The sequence below is a fragment of the Cydia amplana genome, chromosome 2 (assembly GCF_948474715.1).
Source record: "Cydia amplana chromosome 2, ilCydAmpl1.1, whole genome shotgun sequence".
NCBI classification, from domain to species: Eukaryota; Metazoa; Arthropoda; class Insecta; order Lepidoptera; family Tortricidae; genus Cydia; species Cydia amplana.
In genome coordinates, this window is record NC_086070.1 from 5489519 (window position 1) to 5506272 (window position 16754).

The 16754-nt window shown below is 35.7% G+C and overlaps 1 protein-coding gene across 1 annotated transcript; it reads left to right on the plus strand.

The window, feature by feature from the left end:
- Positions 1-3754: 3754 nt before the first annotated feature.
- Positions 3755-4698, plus strand: LOC134655247 (maltase A1-like; the record flags this gene model as incomplete). Its single annotated transcript, XM_063510698.1, has 5 exons — positions 3755-3911; positions 4011-4168; positions 4270-4395; positions 4481-4560; positions 4683-4698. Coding segments are annotated over 5 exons (537 nt in total), but the record flags the coding sequence as incomplete, so codon positions are not given.
- Positions 4699-16754: the final 12056 nt, after the last annotated feature.

A 16754-nucleotide genomic window follows, 5' to 3' on the forward strand; every position in this document is an offset into this window, starting at 1 on the left:
TTTGGTTAAAAATATAAATGTCCTATGTGAATAAACATTATAATATATCTACCTATTACAAAAAAACACGAAAACTGTCAATAGGTACTTAATTTTATATCCGCATATTTACGTTCAATGCGTGGCAGACTGCTTCTGTTGCAGACTAAATTCAAAAGAAGAAACTGACACATTAGATTTTTAGATTCATTGATTTGATTGTCAAACGCTGTGGTTTTCTGATCCTTGTAAATGCTAAATTATAATTAACTATATATCGAAGGTAAAATCTCATCCTTTATTCATTAATCATACAGTCCACCAGTCCCATCTTTTTCAGTTTCCAAATTGAGAAAAGTGGGAGATTGCTTAGTTCCCTACAAGAAAACAAATCCCTATAGAATGTGATTTATTTGGACCAGTGCGTGGCAAGACCAAATTTGTAGTACTATGTTTTTGATAGTAACAGCAATTGTTATTAAGATAAAAATAAAAAAATGCCGTAAAATTATTCAATGTTAGTATGTCTCACAACAGTTTAAATTCGAGCAATTATTATGCTAAAAAATGCACCTAGTTATGCTACATAGGTACCTATTGTAATAAAATAACCTCCTTTAGTATTCGTCCTGGAAAGCGCTAAGATAGGGATGATTAAACTACATAACTGATTAAATTAGCTTGAAAGAATAAATTTTTGCCTCGCCTTGTTGCTTTTATAAATTGAATTCGTTATCTTTGGTACCCGTAATAAGGTCGGCGATCAAGTATTCCCAATATTCAGACGATAGGTACTTAAAATTCCTTTGACGACTCATATAGTCGTGAGCGAACTTAACGAACACAAGAAAATAGTCTTAGCCAGCCTTTTAGTCTGATGTGAAGGTTAAATATAAAGAACTTACGACCATTGGCTTTTGAAACACAACATTTAAAACCCGTTCAATGCCGAGTAAAATCCAATAATGACCGAAACCCACCCTTTAGTTATAAGAGAATTGATCGGAAATACCATTTTATTTATTTCTAAAGAATCTGCAGGAATTTTATTATTCGCGATTCAACAAGAACGCATTTACCTCACCTCACTTAACGACAATACTACTTCAAATTACAAAATCAAAAATATTTGATTACACATCGCATAAAAAAAATCTACCAAGGCCATACTTGGTCAGTTTTCCGCTGTGAAGTTTCCTGTTGTACCCGTTTTTGTTTTATTTACGTGATTAACGATTATGTGCAAACGCCTCCGGAAGCAATCCCTCTTACAGCGGAGGCGTGATAGGCCCCTGTTTACAAACGGCACGTCCATATATTTCTTTTGTCTATGAAAGAATGAAAAAAGGCATTAATTTCGGAAGATTTGCCGCAGAAGACGAACACGTGACGAGAAACTTGAATTCGGGAAGTAAAGCCAAAGATCACGTGAGAGGAACAGTAAATTTCATGATGTGTACAAATTGACCTATTAAATAAATAAAAATAAAATAAAATAAAATATTTTTTTATTGACAAAAAACAAGTTACTAAGTGGGTTTTGAAGTCCCTGACTTCTGAGCTAGGTAAAGACCTGTGTTACAGAAGTCAGTGTCCTATACATTCTTACGCTGTAATAACGCGACCTGTCGCGTGAATAGGTACGGGTCGAAATTTTGACAAACAGATAAACAACACGGCAGTGACTGCTTGTCAGGCGTATTTTATATTCTATAAAGTCTTATAAAGTGTATTACAGCAAAGATCGGGTTATATTTTTGACAGTTTATGTACCTACGTCTCTATATATTTATTTGTGATATTCATCCTACATATCGAATGTTTTAGCTACGAGCAGGTAATTTTAATTACTATGGTATAAATAAACTATATAAGACGCAAATACTAAATAAATAAGACAGTTCTGAATATGTGTTTGCAATTTTATCAGCCAATCCAAGGCCAACTGCTACCCTTGCAAGGTAAGAGGTTGGCACATGGAGGCCTTTTGGCTCGCGTCCACCATATTACGCACAACAGCTTTCAGCAGTCTTTTAGCTGCATAAGCTACTTTTTGTTGCGGTTAGTCTTATTTGGTTTTGTTAACTAAAATACCATTTGACGCTCAGTTAAAACATAGATCAAACTATTTTAAAACTTAACCAAACAATTCTAGTCATAATTGGCCTAAATACTACAACATTATAATAATATTAACCAATACAAATTCAAAATGGCACCCAAAGCGCTTGATGAGGCACTAAAGATAAGCACGAGGCAATTTATAAACCGATATTTGCTCCCTAGATGGCATACAATGCCCAAGATACGCAATAATTACCTACTATATTACATCCACTCTAAATTAACGCTCATTCTCTTTAATTTATTTTCGTAATATTTTAGAGAATATGATTTAACTATCATATCAAATGAAATGCCTTAGTATTTTATAATATTTTCTTAATAAACATTCAATTATGATACAAAACTCCAGCATTTTGTAGTAACTTTCGTACACCTGGGACGTACGTACGCTTATTACTGAAACTTCAACGCGTTAAATTCTCAAGCCGAGATGCGGTCAGAATGTTTTAACATAACGCTTAAATAATAAATGGTCACTTAATCTGGGGCCACAAAGCGCGCACCTAATGTTTTGTTGTTGTTAAGTGATTGGCTTAAAAATGTATTTTTGTTTTTTTCTGAAAATGCAGCTTTCAGAGCACTTAGTGTTTATGAATAGAAAGTAGATTATTGAGGGTTGAGTAGGTACTTACGCAATTTTAAAGAATACAACTATAGTAGATTGTATGAAAAGGGAGCAACACATTTCGTCGTGGGAGATTCCTGAGCAGGACACGTGACGCTCAGGATTTTAACATTGTTTATAGGCTTCGTGTCTAAATAAGTTTATTTTACTGTTGTGTATTCTCTTGTTTGACTGATCATGTGAAAGGGAATGCTAACATTTGTTTGTGTATATACACACATACAGCCTGAACCTGTCAGAAGCGCTGGTGGCCTAGCGGTAAGAGCGTGCGACTTGCAATCCGGAGGTCGCGGGTTCGAACCCCGGCTCGTACCAATGAGTTTTTCGGAACTTATGTACGAAATATCATTTGATATTTACCAGTCGCTTTTCGGAGAAGGAAAACATCGTGAGGAAACCGAACTGATCCCAATAAGGGCCTAGTTTCCCCTCTGGGTTGGAAGGTCAGATGGCAGTCGCTTTCGAAACTAGTGCCCACGCCAATTACTGGGATTAGTTGCCAAGCGGACCCCAGGCTCCCATGAGCCGTGGCAAAATGCCGGGACAACGCGAGGAAGATGATGAGATTGATGAGCCTGAACATGTCAGAGTAAAATACAATTGTAATATTGAATTATTTTTAGTCCCCAGAGGCAGGTAATGAGGTTATTGCCACCGACATTTTCCTTATAAAGTCAAGATCCCTCGCAGGAAATTTATACACACGTCGTCGCCACTCGCAAAAAGAGTTATTTATATTCAGATAAATTATACGGTGAAAATAAATAGGTAAGGCCGAAATGAATATTAAAGTGACTTGGTAAGTTGAGTGAGTTGTAGTAGTTGGTAAACACCTAATTAACGTTTAGGTAAGCAAAGATAAACAGAGCTCGTAGTATTTTGGAGGAGCGCCACGAAAGTAAAATAGTTATTTTCGATACAAGTGCGAAAAAGAGGAAATTCGAAACGAGTGGCGATAAATTAAAACACGACCGAAGGGAGTGTTTTAAATCGACACGAGTTGCGAATTACCTATTCGCACGTGTATCGAACAACGGTGTTGGAGCTATTTGGTTATCACCTATGTTCCAGTCTCCCATGTACGACTTTGGATACGACATCTCTGACTTTTACGCTGTTCACGACGAATATGGTACCATGGAGGACTTTCAAGCCCTTACTGCAAAAGCTGAAGTATTAGGTATATGACGTAATAATTACAGCTTATTATTTAATAAATAAATAGACATACATAGATTAAATAGTTAACAACATTTCTTAAAACAAACCTTTTTTATAGGAATAAAAGTTGTATTAGATCTCGTGCCTAACCACTCGTCCAATGAAAGTGAATGGTTTCAAAAAGCTCTGCAAGGTGATGAAAAATACTATAATTACTATATTTGGGAAGATGGTGTTATTGATGAGGATGGAAACATGCAACCACCAAATAACTGGGTAGGTAAACATATCATATTTACATCTATAAATAACAAATAAACTAGACAAATCAAATGATTAAATATAACGTTTTAATTAATATGTAATATTGATTTCAGCTAAGCCACTTCCACGATAGCGCCTGGGAATACAAGGAAGAAGTTGGAAAATATTACCTGCATCAATTCGTAGTGGGCCAACCTGATCTCAACTACAGAAACCCTGATGTCGTCGAAGAGATGAATGTAAGAAAATAATAAGTACCTAAACAAAATCACTGTAATTTAATTCTAAGAACTAGTAATTAGAAAAGTGTTACTTTTATTTCAGAACGTTATCCGTTTTTGGATCGAAAAAGGAGTTGCCGGGTTCAGAGTTGATGCTGTGAATTGCCTGTTTGAGGTCGAAACGTACATATGGCCCTTTAAACTTTTGACATCGCACGAAAAGTGCTATTTTACGCACTAGTGCGCGAAAATAGGGCCATATGTACTGTAATAATATGTTAAGTAAGAGTGTTCATATACAACAGTGTGAAAACGCTCTAATAATCAGTATCGTAGCAGAATCGTTAGTAGATTCGTTATTCTAACGGCGTACAGTCGCGCACTTTATCAAATTTATTTAATGAAACATAAAATGGACTTAGTTCCCAGTACACGTTCCAATATTTATATATCAGAAGCTTAATTGGTATTTCAGGGAATTTACATTATTAGTTACCTGCTCGTACCTACTCGAAGTACTCGACCGTGTAACCGGGTACTCGTGTAAGTACTTAATGAACGGGCGTTGTTGTTAAAGTTTATAAACAAGTTATATTCAATACTAGCAACCCACCCCGCTACGCACGGGTAAACCTTATAGCCCCTCCACACACGTGCGCGAATCGCGGTGCGAAGCCGGGATTCGCGCACGAGTGTGGATGGACAGAGGGCCTACCGCGAACCACGTTCGACGTGTTTCCTCTCTGTCGCACTTGTAAATTCGTACGTAAGTGTGACAGGGAGGCAACACGTCGTACGTGGTTCGCGGTAGCCCCTCTGGATGGGGCTTTACAAATGACACACCTAAACCTTCCTCAAGAATGGAAAGGTGAAAACCACATGAAAATCCATTCAGGAGGTTTTGAGTTTATCGCGAACATACATACATACAATACAAACAAACAGACGCGGCGGGGGACTTTGTAGTACCTATAAGGTGTGAGAGATTTCAAAGTTTGTTGATATAGGTATATTGAATAGAATCTCGGAAGACATATTTTTGCTGGGATTACAAAGAGGTAGTGTGTTTTATTTTAGTATCACAGTTTCATATCGTGGACTTTAGTTTTAAACAAGGATAGTGAGTTAAGAGTTGCAGAATTAAGCTGGAGTGAGGCCAAAAGTATTGCTAAAGCTTGCCTTTTCGGTGGCAAAGACTTTTTCATTTCTAATTTTTTTTAAAACGATGAGACGTTTGTGAAACTCCCTGCCATTTGTATTCTGCTAAACCTACGTAATTAATTACTAAATATCTAGCCAAATTATTTTGACTTGTTTATTACAAAAGTCTAAAGGTATATTGACTCGTCTCATTACTTTTTCGTTTATAGGTATTATCGTCCCATTCTTATATAACAACTAAATATAATTTCATAGCTTATTATTTTTATAAAGATGGCATATGATTTTATGGGATGTGATGGGATGTAAGAGCTAACCAAGTCAATGAGGCGGGTGACATATTCGTTCAATCGAAAAAGCCCCTCAATAAAGAAAAAAAAAAGAAACAATGAGGCAAGCTAATATGATTCCAATCTAAATTATGTCAGACTTGATTGTGCACGTAGAGCAAACATTTATTTTAGTTGGTTAACTTGGGTCGGCCATAGTCAAATATACTTTGACTATGGCCGACACAATTGCAGCCTTAATACGTCATAGGTAAAACAAAGTTTTGGCTCTACCAAACACATAAGTACCGACTCATGGGAAAAAAAGAAACCTGTTCTTAAAGAATCATATTTAATGTAGGGAATTAAAATTTTTTGCTGTTCACTCTAGAGCAGTGTTTTTCAAAGTGTGGGTCGCGACCCCCAGGGGGGTCGCGGCACTTGTCCAAGGGGGTCGCGAAGTTCAGCTTTGAGAGAAACTTATGGTAAGCAATTTCATTTTTTAAACTTAACTATAATCCTTAAATATATTTTTAAAACTAATTTTTAAAACTTAAATATATTTTTTAAACTTAAAGTTTAAATTTTAAAGGTCGTTAATGTACATATTAATAAAACAAATCATTATTAGATAGGTAAACTGTATTTTAAAAGTAAAGGTTTAACTGTATTCAGTGTGAAGAATAAGTTTGTTTCATTTTGACTAATTTGTCAAACCGCGCGGTTCCTGCCGCGACACGCAGACGATTAAATCATTTTCCAAATTTAATCTATTCCTTTTTTTGGTTTTGATATTGATGAAAACGTCAGCTCGCATAAATATGAAGTAGCAAATGGGATCAAAACTTTTCACCACACCAGCTCGGAAAGGCTTACTTTGCACTTCAAAAACTGATAGCAAAGTTGCATTTTATTCACATGTGAGGCGAAGTAATCAAATGTAAATTTTGAGTTGTTTTCCTATGTTTGCTGGTAGAATTTACTTTTAAATGATGATTTTGGATGATAAACATTCATTTGGATTTGATTTGGTTTGATTTTGTTTGATATTTTACATTTAATATTTGCTTCGGGTTGGTGTGGTGAAAATTTTTGTGTTTCACTCGGGGGCAAATTTTGTTTAACCCTCGTGCTTTGAAACCCTCGCAACGCTCAAGATTCCTTTTTTCGAACCACTCGCTACGCTCGTGGTTCAATTTTGGAATCTTTCGCTTACTCGGGTATCAATATTAGCACAAGCGGTTAAACAACAGCGGTTTGCCCCCTTGTAAAACAAATAAAATAACTATTAAGGGCTTATTTTGCTAGATGAGGATATTCAGCCAAAACGCATATATAACTGAGTGAATGATAGAAAGGTGCGTTCCAAAACGCATATGTAACCGAGCAGAGATGTACAAAATGGTTTTAAAAAAGCATTTAAATACAAAATGCAAAATACTTTTCAGATTTACTATTTCAAATGCAAAATACCAAATAGTTTTGCGTTTTGTATTTCAAATGCTAAATGCAAAATAGGTATTTTCAAAATACTTTTTCAAAATAAAATACCTTTTGACCAAATCTCAGATATTTTTATTTATTTTAGGTATTTATCATGAGAAATTGAGTCACAATGCCGAGCCGAACAAAAACGTCTAATAACATGGCACCTTATGCATGACATTTTGGTCATATTTATCAGTACGCGTATCAATGGGCTCGCGGCTCGTCTCGTGGCTCGCAAGCTCGTCGAGCTAATATAATTTAAACACTAACGGCACGGCATAAGGTTTATAACCGAATGACAAGCCGAACGCGAGTGTGTCGAGGCGAGCCACGAGACGCGCCACGAGCCGAGCCGCGAGTCTAAACCGGCTATAAGGCGCGCACTCTGACCAAAGAAGAAATAAGTTTTTGGCAAAAATTTAATTTTTGGTACAAGCTTTTATCGCAGACTGTACTTTTCTTACGACAGACAACTAATACTCATAGAGACAATTCTAAAAACCCCTAACACAATTAGGTTGCGTTATTTCATCACAGAGTTCCTATGGCCACCTCCTGTCTCCATCATCAGATCAGTTCGACAGTCAGTACCATATTATTGTATTGTCATCAGAAGTATCAGAACTACATACAGCTGCCAATTTTCATGACGCTACGATCCTTGGAAGATGGTTAAATTAGTTACCTTAGATTCCATTACATGTTAGTTACATACAGGTCGAGAGTTCCTATGGCCACCTGTCTCCATCATCAGATCAGTTCGATAGTACCATATTATTGTATTGTCATCAGAACTACATACAGCTGCCAATTTTCATGACGCTACGATCCTTGGAAGATGGTTGAATTAGTTACCTTAGATTCCATTACATAGTTACATACAGGTCGACCTAATAAAAGCTTGTTAAAAAAGGGCGCGCATGGCTAGCAGGCCCCTCTATCGGTCAAATTCAGCAATACAAGCATCATTCGTTCATTTCATTTTGTTTGACTGGTAATGTTGACTAAACTTAATCACAAAGTATTTTGCATTTTGAAATTAATATTAAAAATGCAAAATACATCTCTAAAAGTATTTCAAATAAAATACAAAATGTTTTTTACTAAAAGGCATTTAAATGCAAAATACAAAATAGGTATTTTGCATTTTGTATTTGCATTTTAAATAGAAGTATTTCAAATAAATCGCATCTCTGTAACCGAGTGAATGATAGAAAGGTGCGTTCCAAAACGCATATGTAACCGAGTGAATGATAGAAAGGTGCGTTCCAAACATTGGTCTGTGGTTCCAAATTTGTTATAGGTACTAGATAGAAAAACGTAGAAACGGGGTTTGATGGTCGCGAAAAATTTTTAGTGGTCATAAAGGGCCGTGACACCATAAAGTTTGAAAAACACTGCTCTAGAGAGCATCCATCAAAAGCCTTACAAAAGTTATAAATAAAGACTGACAGAATCTGGTGACGTGGATTCAGAATTAAAAGAGGGCGAATACAATTTGGAGCCATGAAACTTGTGTAGACCAGTATTTAATACCTAGCCTCTTTATTCACAAGTTTATTTCTATTACAAGTATTTAAGCCATCAGTTTTATCAGTTTTCCATTCTTCTGAGTTTTAATTCGTATCAGGTTTTATAATAGTGGTACATATTTAAAAGGTGTTTAATATTATGTCTGCAAATGAGTCTCATGGTTCATTTAACGATTTTCTAAATTAAAGTTAAATCGGATGGCTCGTGGGATGTTTCCATAATGCTTAGAAGATAAAAGAAAAGTGGAAAATTTTCTGTCTCGGGTAAGACTTGAACTCGTGACTCCGGGATATCAGTCCGCCGTCCTAGTAACTGAGCTACCAAGACATACCTGTTGAAAGCGAATATTTCCACCATATCCTTCACATGCACCTTTAGGAGCACTTTTCTATTATTTTCTGAGCATTATGGTATCGTTTCTGCTTGATACAATAGTAGTTTGTGTTACAAGGGATCAAAATGATATATTTCCGTCAAGGGCGTACATTGAATCCTGAGCGTAATGAGGTATTCAACTGTTAACGCCCAAGACGAAATAATTTTGATACCGTCACTTAGTAGTATTATTTATTCTGTGATACCGTGTGACACATACCTACTGCTTTTCACATCAACTATGAGAAAAATAAAAAATCTTAGTGTTGACACAATCTGATGCTTAAACAGATTATTAAAGCTAAAAAAATAATGTGCAAAAAAATTAAAAATAGTGCGCTAGAACAGAAAAATGTTACTTTGATCCCTCCTAGCAGGGAGGAAAAGTGCCACTTTGCTCCCTCCTAGCAGAGAAGAAAAAGCTCTTTTCTGAATAGGAGGTGTGAAAAATTAATTTAAAATCTGCTTGTAGGATACAAGTTTGATGTAATTATTTTAAGGTAATCATTCATAATATCTTATCTCCTATTAATTTAATATTATTAAACCACCCACTATACGTATTACCATAGAGAAAAAAATACATAGAGTGCTCACTCCATACATCAGTTCAGACTATTAATTTCAGTGTCTACATCTAGCGTCGAGTAGCGGAACTATCAGTACTGCTACTTGACAATAGATGTAGCACCGACCGGAAAGTCTTATGCTGTTGAGATAAGACTTTCCGGTCGGTGCTACATCTATTGTCAAGTAGCAGTACTGATAGTTCCGCTACTCGATGCTAGATGCTAATAGTCTTTTTGGTACTAAAACTGATGTATGGAGTGAGCACTCTATGTATTTTTTTCTCTATGGTATTACTGAAAATACCGTATCGATATCGCGTAACCTTCCAAATACGTTTCCTTGAACTTATGAAGTGAGTGCATTTAAACACTGTTTAATGCCAACGAGAACAATTTACACGAACAAAATTATTACAGCGCCATTTAAACTGTTGGCTTGGCGCAATAACATGAAGTTATGAAACAGTTACACAGACAAAGACAGGTAACGTTCCGATTAACAAGTGCGACGATTCTAATAAGTAGCACCGATATCTCGTTTTTCCAGTCGTAGATTAGGTACCGTAAAACGGGGTGAGTAGGTTTCGCGGGGAGAGGTGGGTTATGATTTATGAATGGGGAGAGAAGGTTTGAGAGGGGGTGAGAAGGGATTTTTAGGCTTCTACAAAAATAATGTATTCCAATTTAAAATGGAGCTATAGTAATACGTATAATAAAAAAAATCGATCCAACAATCTTACAAAATCACCTTTGTATGAAAACTCCTCTCACCCCAAATACAAGGCACTACGGGGTGAGGTGGGTTTTCCTCTTTATCGTCAAAGTTATGAAATGGAACTACCCAAAATAAAATAAAAACTAAAATACAAACGTCCGGAACACTTATTATATACACCATTCAGTTTTCATATGTAAAAATAAAATGTTATCGAGGTTTGGATTTCAGTTTTGACCCTACTCACCCCATTTTACGGAACTCTCGCTTACTCACTTGTTAGAAATTGACAGCCACGACAGACAATAAAAGCGCAACCATCTTATATTTTCAAAAACGGCGTTCGATTAATTTATTAGCCATTAATGTTAATGTTAAACCAATATGTAATGTGTTGTGTTGTGTTGTGTTTTTAATTTGTTTCTAAGCTTTATAGCATATTTCGCACACGTTTTTTTGATACAAAATTATTATCAATATTCACCACGTTCGCGATATTTCTAAGCACGCCTTTTTCAGAATAGGGGTCAGGGTTGCGAGTCGTTGCACAATCGTTACACTTCGCACCATTGTGAACTCCACGTAACGTACGCGAGCTGAATGCTGATCGCTTTTTATATTGGTTGAGTCGATATTTCATATCGTTCACATATCGTTCATAGGTATATACTATACCTATCCATAATTAAATTGCATAATAGCATAATTCATGAATGGTTAAATTTGCCCTCCAGAGCCTACATGGATGGTTTGATTACGATTCGTTATAGATTACGATGTTAAAATATATTTTTGGCCAATCCTATTGGCACTCGCTTAAATTCTGTATATGTATTTGATTACGTAAAGGTCGGTATTAGTAAACAAATGAGTTTTCGATTTTATGAAGTCATCTTGTTCTAATAAATATTTAGGTTTTTTGATCGAAAGAAACAATAAAAAAATGTAAATAAATACAATAACAATAAACTGGCATCTAAAGACGTCGTAAACTGCAGTTTATGACATGAATCTCAGTAATACGTTATGCATATTTTTCATTCTTTATATAACCTTTAAATGTTTTATAGTCGTGGGGGTTATAAAACGTAAGTAGGTATACGATATGAATAATAAGTTTAACAACATACCTTTTAATAAATACTATAGAATATTTAATATATGTATATACCTAGCTCAATAAACTCAGTAAAGGCTTGATAAGTATGTAGTAGGTAGTAGTATTAAAATAATTAGATGACGAGAAAGGTCGTCCATTGTCTTAACCTTTTCGACGCCGTGTCAAACAGAAAAGCTGTCACGCTGACGCCACGTCACCGAAGTGTCAAAACTGAAATTGAACTTTATGCATATGCACGTAGGTCTATGTTGCTCTGTGGTCTGTGACCGATTAATCGGTCTTTGGCGTTGAACCTACGGTGCGGATATATCGTTCATTGGCATCCAAAAGGTTAAAGTGGGTTATACCCGGTTTACGGTTGTCTTATATTGTTTATTTCTCGAAGGAATAACTTCGGCGCGGCGCTGAGCTATTTAGGACCTTTACTTAAGCCATTTAGTATACAAACCTGTAAGCACGATTTCTTACAATGTCGTTACTGAGGCAAATCAGAGGGCAGTAGGCTAGTAAACGAAAATCGAAATTTCGTAAGCTTGGATATGCAAGAGTGATAGAGAGGTAGATAAAATTTAGATTTTGCGTTTTTGGCGGTACGCCCTCAGTGCATTTGTTTTTTGATCAGGCGCAGTTTTCACAGTCAGTAGCAGCAGTAGGTACTTAGCTAAGCAGGTGAGTTGTTGTAAATGGCGTTCACAAGCTCTTATTTTCGAAACAATAAAGATGTGTTCAGTTCATTTTGAACACCTCGCCTGCTTACAAACTTCTGCAGCTGGCTGTACATATTTTAATGGACATCTTTTTCCTCAACATCCTGGAAGGCAGGATTGAAAAGGCAAGAGAAGAAGGGACACCTAGAATAACTTATCTCAGCCAATTAAAAAATAATGCATCGTCTGAGGAAATTAAAAGGCTGGTACAGCCAGAAATGATTGGCGATTATTTCACCGACAAGATCAAAGCTCTTAAGTTATGATAATAATGAATAGCTTTCAACTAAGGCGTTCCTAAATATAAGGGGAAATAGGATAATTGTATGAGATTATTACTAACTGAACAACAATAAGTTATTTCTATTTATTTTAGCGCTGAATGTAACCTTGTATGAAAGAGCGAATGAACCTCCTAACACAAGTTTTTAACTTAAAAGGAGGTTTTGGCACTGTAAACATGTGTTAAAAATAAATAATTTTGGTTTTTTTTCTTTTGAAATAAGTTCTACATAAGTACCTATTAAAACTAAGTTCCCCTACCTATCTACCTACTTATCTTTATTGCCGTAAAATTATACGTGTGAAAAGTAACCCACGAACATTAACACTTGGTTATGCATAAATATCTAATTTAATTGTAACACTCTAACGGCCAGAGGAAATGGCTAAAAAGAGTTGTTAGTTACGTGATTCAGTGTCTATTTATGGAAGGCAATTTCACTTGCCCATTTCATACTTTCTCCCTCGTCACACGGCGAATTAAAACCTATGATAATCTCAAACCAGTTTAGATTGTCTCATCATGACATGCTAGAAAATTAACACTACTATTACGAGCTTTAATTTCGCTGTAATTTCCCTATGGAATGCAATTATGAGTTTATGTTGCCATAATTAGTTGGCGTGTTGGCCGGAAATTGGTACAAAGTTACTTACTTTACTATAAAACATGATTATGTATGATGATATATACACTCGTTTTGATTAAATAACGTCCTCAGACGTGAAAGCCAAATTTCCGGCACCGAAATAAGTAATACCCATCTTTTATTTTTTGTTTTGGTAATCGCTAGCGTTAATTAAATACGTGTATTATATAGTCAAATTGGACAAATATGGAGCGAAATGCACGCGGGAGGCGGGAGTGATAATGATAACTATCATTTTAATGTTAAATGGACGTTCGAATTGGCTTAATCCGAAACGAATTATGTATAAATACACGCGTTTTATTCCTGCAGATAACTGTATATCATGTAATTTCTTAACTGGTAGTTGAACCGATTAAAGAACCTATTAAAACACGAGACACGTATTAATCTTTCTCTCAGTTTTTGTAGAACATTTCAGAACTTTACGGTAAGTATCTTGTCCGCCTCCCAAAGGTTTCAAACTCCGTACTCCTAAAAGGGTTGTTAATTTTTAATGGTGGTAGAACCGTATGGCTGTTTAACAGCCTTCGTTAGGCGGGCGGTATCGAGAAAGGTTTGTTAAAACTCTAAATAGTCCACAATAAAGTAGGTACGTATCCTGTTCGGGAAATTTTAAGGATCTATAAATAAGTAGTTGAGACGTTTGATGGCGTGTTGTAAGCCCGGCGTAGATAATCGTCGTCTTTAAGTATACCAGCCACAAACCGTTTTACAAATGGCAATCACAAAAAAATCCTACAAAGCACATAGTTCATTACAGTTCTTCTTTTTTAGCATTAGAAAGAACTTGAAAGAAGGTAAGCGATTTTGACATGTCTTTTAATTGAAAAACACTTTTTAAAAATCAATAACTATTACTTATGAAAGCAGAAGACTATAAAAGATCGTATTAGATTCATAATTGTTACATATTTACCGTAACTTATTTTTAAAATGTGTTTTTCAATTAAAAGACACATCAAGATTGATTACCTTATTTCTAATGCTAAAAAAAACGAAGTATAGTTATTGCTAAATCAAACGTTTATATACTTATCCATAAAAAACCAATACATGTTCCAACAATTCTTTGGAAAATAGTTCAATTATTTTTCTTTGCATTCTGTTATGACTCAAATTAACTCAATGACCAAAAAACAATACAAAAGTGAATTTAATACCAAAATAATAATATATGTAGCTTTGTTTATGTGAAAACTCTTTTGGCCCCAATAAATTGGATTAAACTTAATAAACGCAACATTGCCGACATTGGCGTGCTTGATCTGATTGCCAAAGGCATTCTTTCCAAAGCGTATAAAAACCAGATAACTTGAACTTTCTCTGAGCAAACAGCGAGTACCGAGTAATGTTTCATTTCATAACAAACAATGAGCTATATCACATCGTAGACGTGTCAAGTCAACGACAATTAGAAACGAAGGACAGTGAAAGTGGCAGTTTGTGTTGAACAATAATATTGTTGTTGTGTCATATTTTATAACTGTATGAATACGATCGTGCATTATAATGAGACGGGCAATTATTGTACACAAGAAACTAGTGGTCCGGCGATGAGTTTTTTGTATTAGGGGAGTTTTTTTATATAGGGTTATTCGCCAGTAACTGGCCACTTTTAGTAACTGGCCGCCCTAAACTAAAAATGAATTATATTCACCTGTAAACAGAATTAATTTTAGTATAAGGTTTCAATATCTGGCCAGCTTTCAATAACTGGCCAAAATACTACTATGAATTATATTTTTTTAATTATATTTTAGGGAATAAGGTAGCTTTCGAGAAAAGTGTTGACGAATTTTACATTTTGCTACCAAATCACGCTAAATAATTAACACATTTTATTAAAAAAAAAACATGGCTTTATTAAACGTGAAAAACGTGAAAAAGAATTAGGATTTGTCCTCGCGTGACAATAGCCACTAAATGCTTATTGGAGGTAACATGCCATTTAATTCACACTTATGCCTGTGAAGGTAAAACCCTTAACATAGCCTTCGTTGTTGTGATTTTGTTCACGATTAGGTATAGGTTATAATAAAAATTTACACCATGAGTAAATTAAGTCAGAAACTAAAATTAAATAGGCGTTATTTGTCAGTTCAAACAAAAATATTGCTTTGTTAATCCGCGATACAATAACATGCTAATCAATTAGTGCTGCTAGACCCGTTAAACTTACTTAGCGCTACTTACACCATCCCATTAATCCGTTATCCCAGTGTCAAGTTGTACTGGTAACCATGGTAACTCCAGGTTTAATCGGTTAACCACGGATTATTGAATGGTGCAAGTGACCCTCACAAAGTTATATATATGTAAAGTTTGGTACCTCTAACCCCCTCCTACCGTGGGGACTTTGACACAAACCTTTTTATCTCGGTATATTCCAACTTCTCAATTGTCCTGTGCTGAGTTTAGGCATACATATGTACATTAAATTGGCTTTTATTATTTATCAGCATATGGACATCAATGTATCGAGCTCTGAAAACGCTTTTCCATCCATACAGAACACTGAGGTAATTACGTTTGAACGAGTGGTACCTCAATTACGGATACTCGTTATACGGGGTGCGCATAAAAACGTTACGCGGCTGGGTGCTCGCGTGAAATGCGTGCGAGCGAAGACGTGTAATTACGTCGAGTACATGTAGGTTGCGTAGGTTCGATAGCTGGAGGCTTCGTGAATAATGAAGCACTAGCCAAATATGTAGTTAATATAGGTTGGTACACCGTTTGACCACAAACTGGATTAAAATCTAAAAATTAAATCGAATCTATTGAAAGCCTCGAACGCCCTTTCTGTGACAGCCTTCATGTGCAAAAAAAGTCAGCAGCAGAGTTGAAATTTTGGCTGACTTTTTTACGTTTTACATTTTTCTTTTATTTGCAACCCGAAAGAGCCTCAAAATTATTAAACGAACGAAAAATTATTCGCCGCCGTCTTCGATTGTAATGATGCGTGGTTGGATGCTAGCATTAAACGCGAATATGCGGTGACGTATTTTTACGTCAAGTACCTTAGGGTACCTATGTGTATAGTAAGCTTGCTGGAATTTTAAAAATCCTTACCATCTTATTACTTCAGCTCTTTTCCGGTTGCCCCCTTTTGATAATCCAATATCAAACGAAGAGTTTGAAGAATAAAATAATGTAAGTACCTATATGACACATATTTAGAACCGCTCCCATGGTAACCGCTAAAACTCACGAGATACTCTCAAACGTACCAAGCTTCGTTTTGTGATATCCTTAGGGTAACATTCCATTTCTGACCGCAGCTGCACTACTGGTACTGAACGCGTCGCTGTTACTGTCAATTTCCATAGTAAAATGAACAGTAGTGCAGCTGCGGTTGGAAATGGACTGTCACCTTAAACCCAAATATTATTTCGCCTTGTCTTATTTTTGACTGTTATTAGATACGATGTTTAAAGAAAATGGAGTGAATTTCATTAAACCAGACCCGATTTCGTTCATACTAGATTTAACCGTAGCGCAGTAT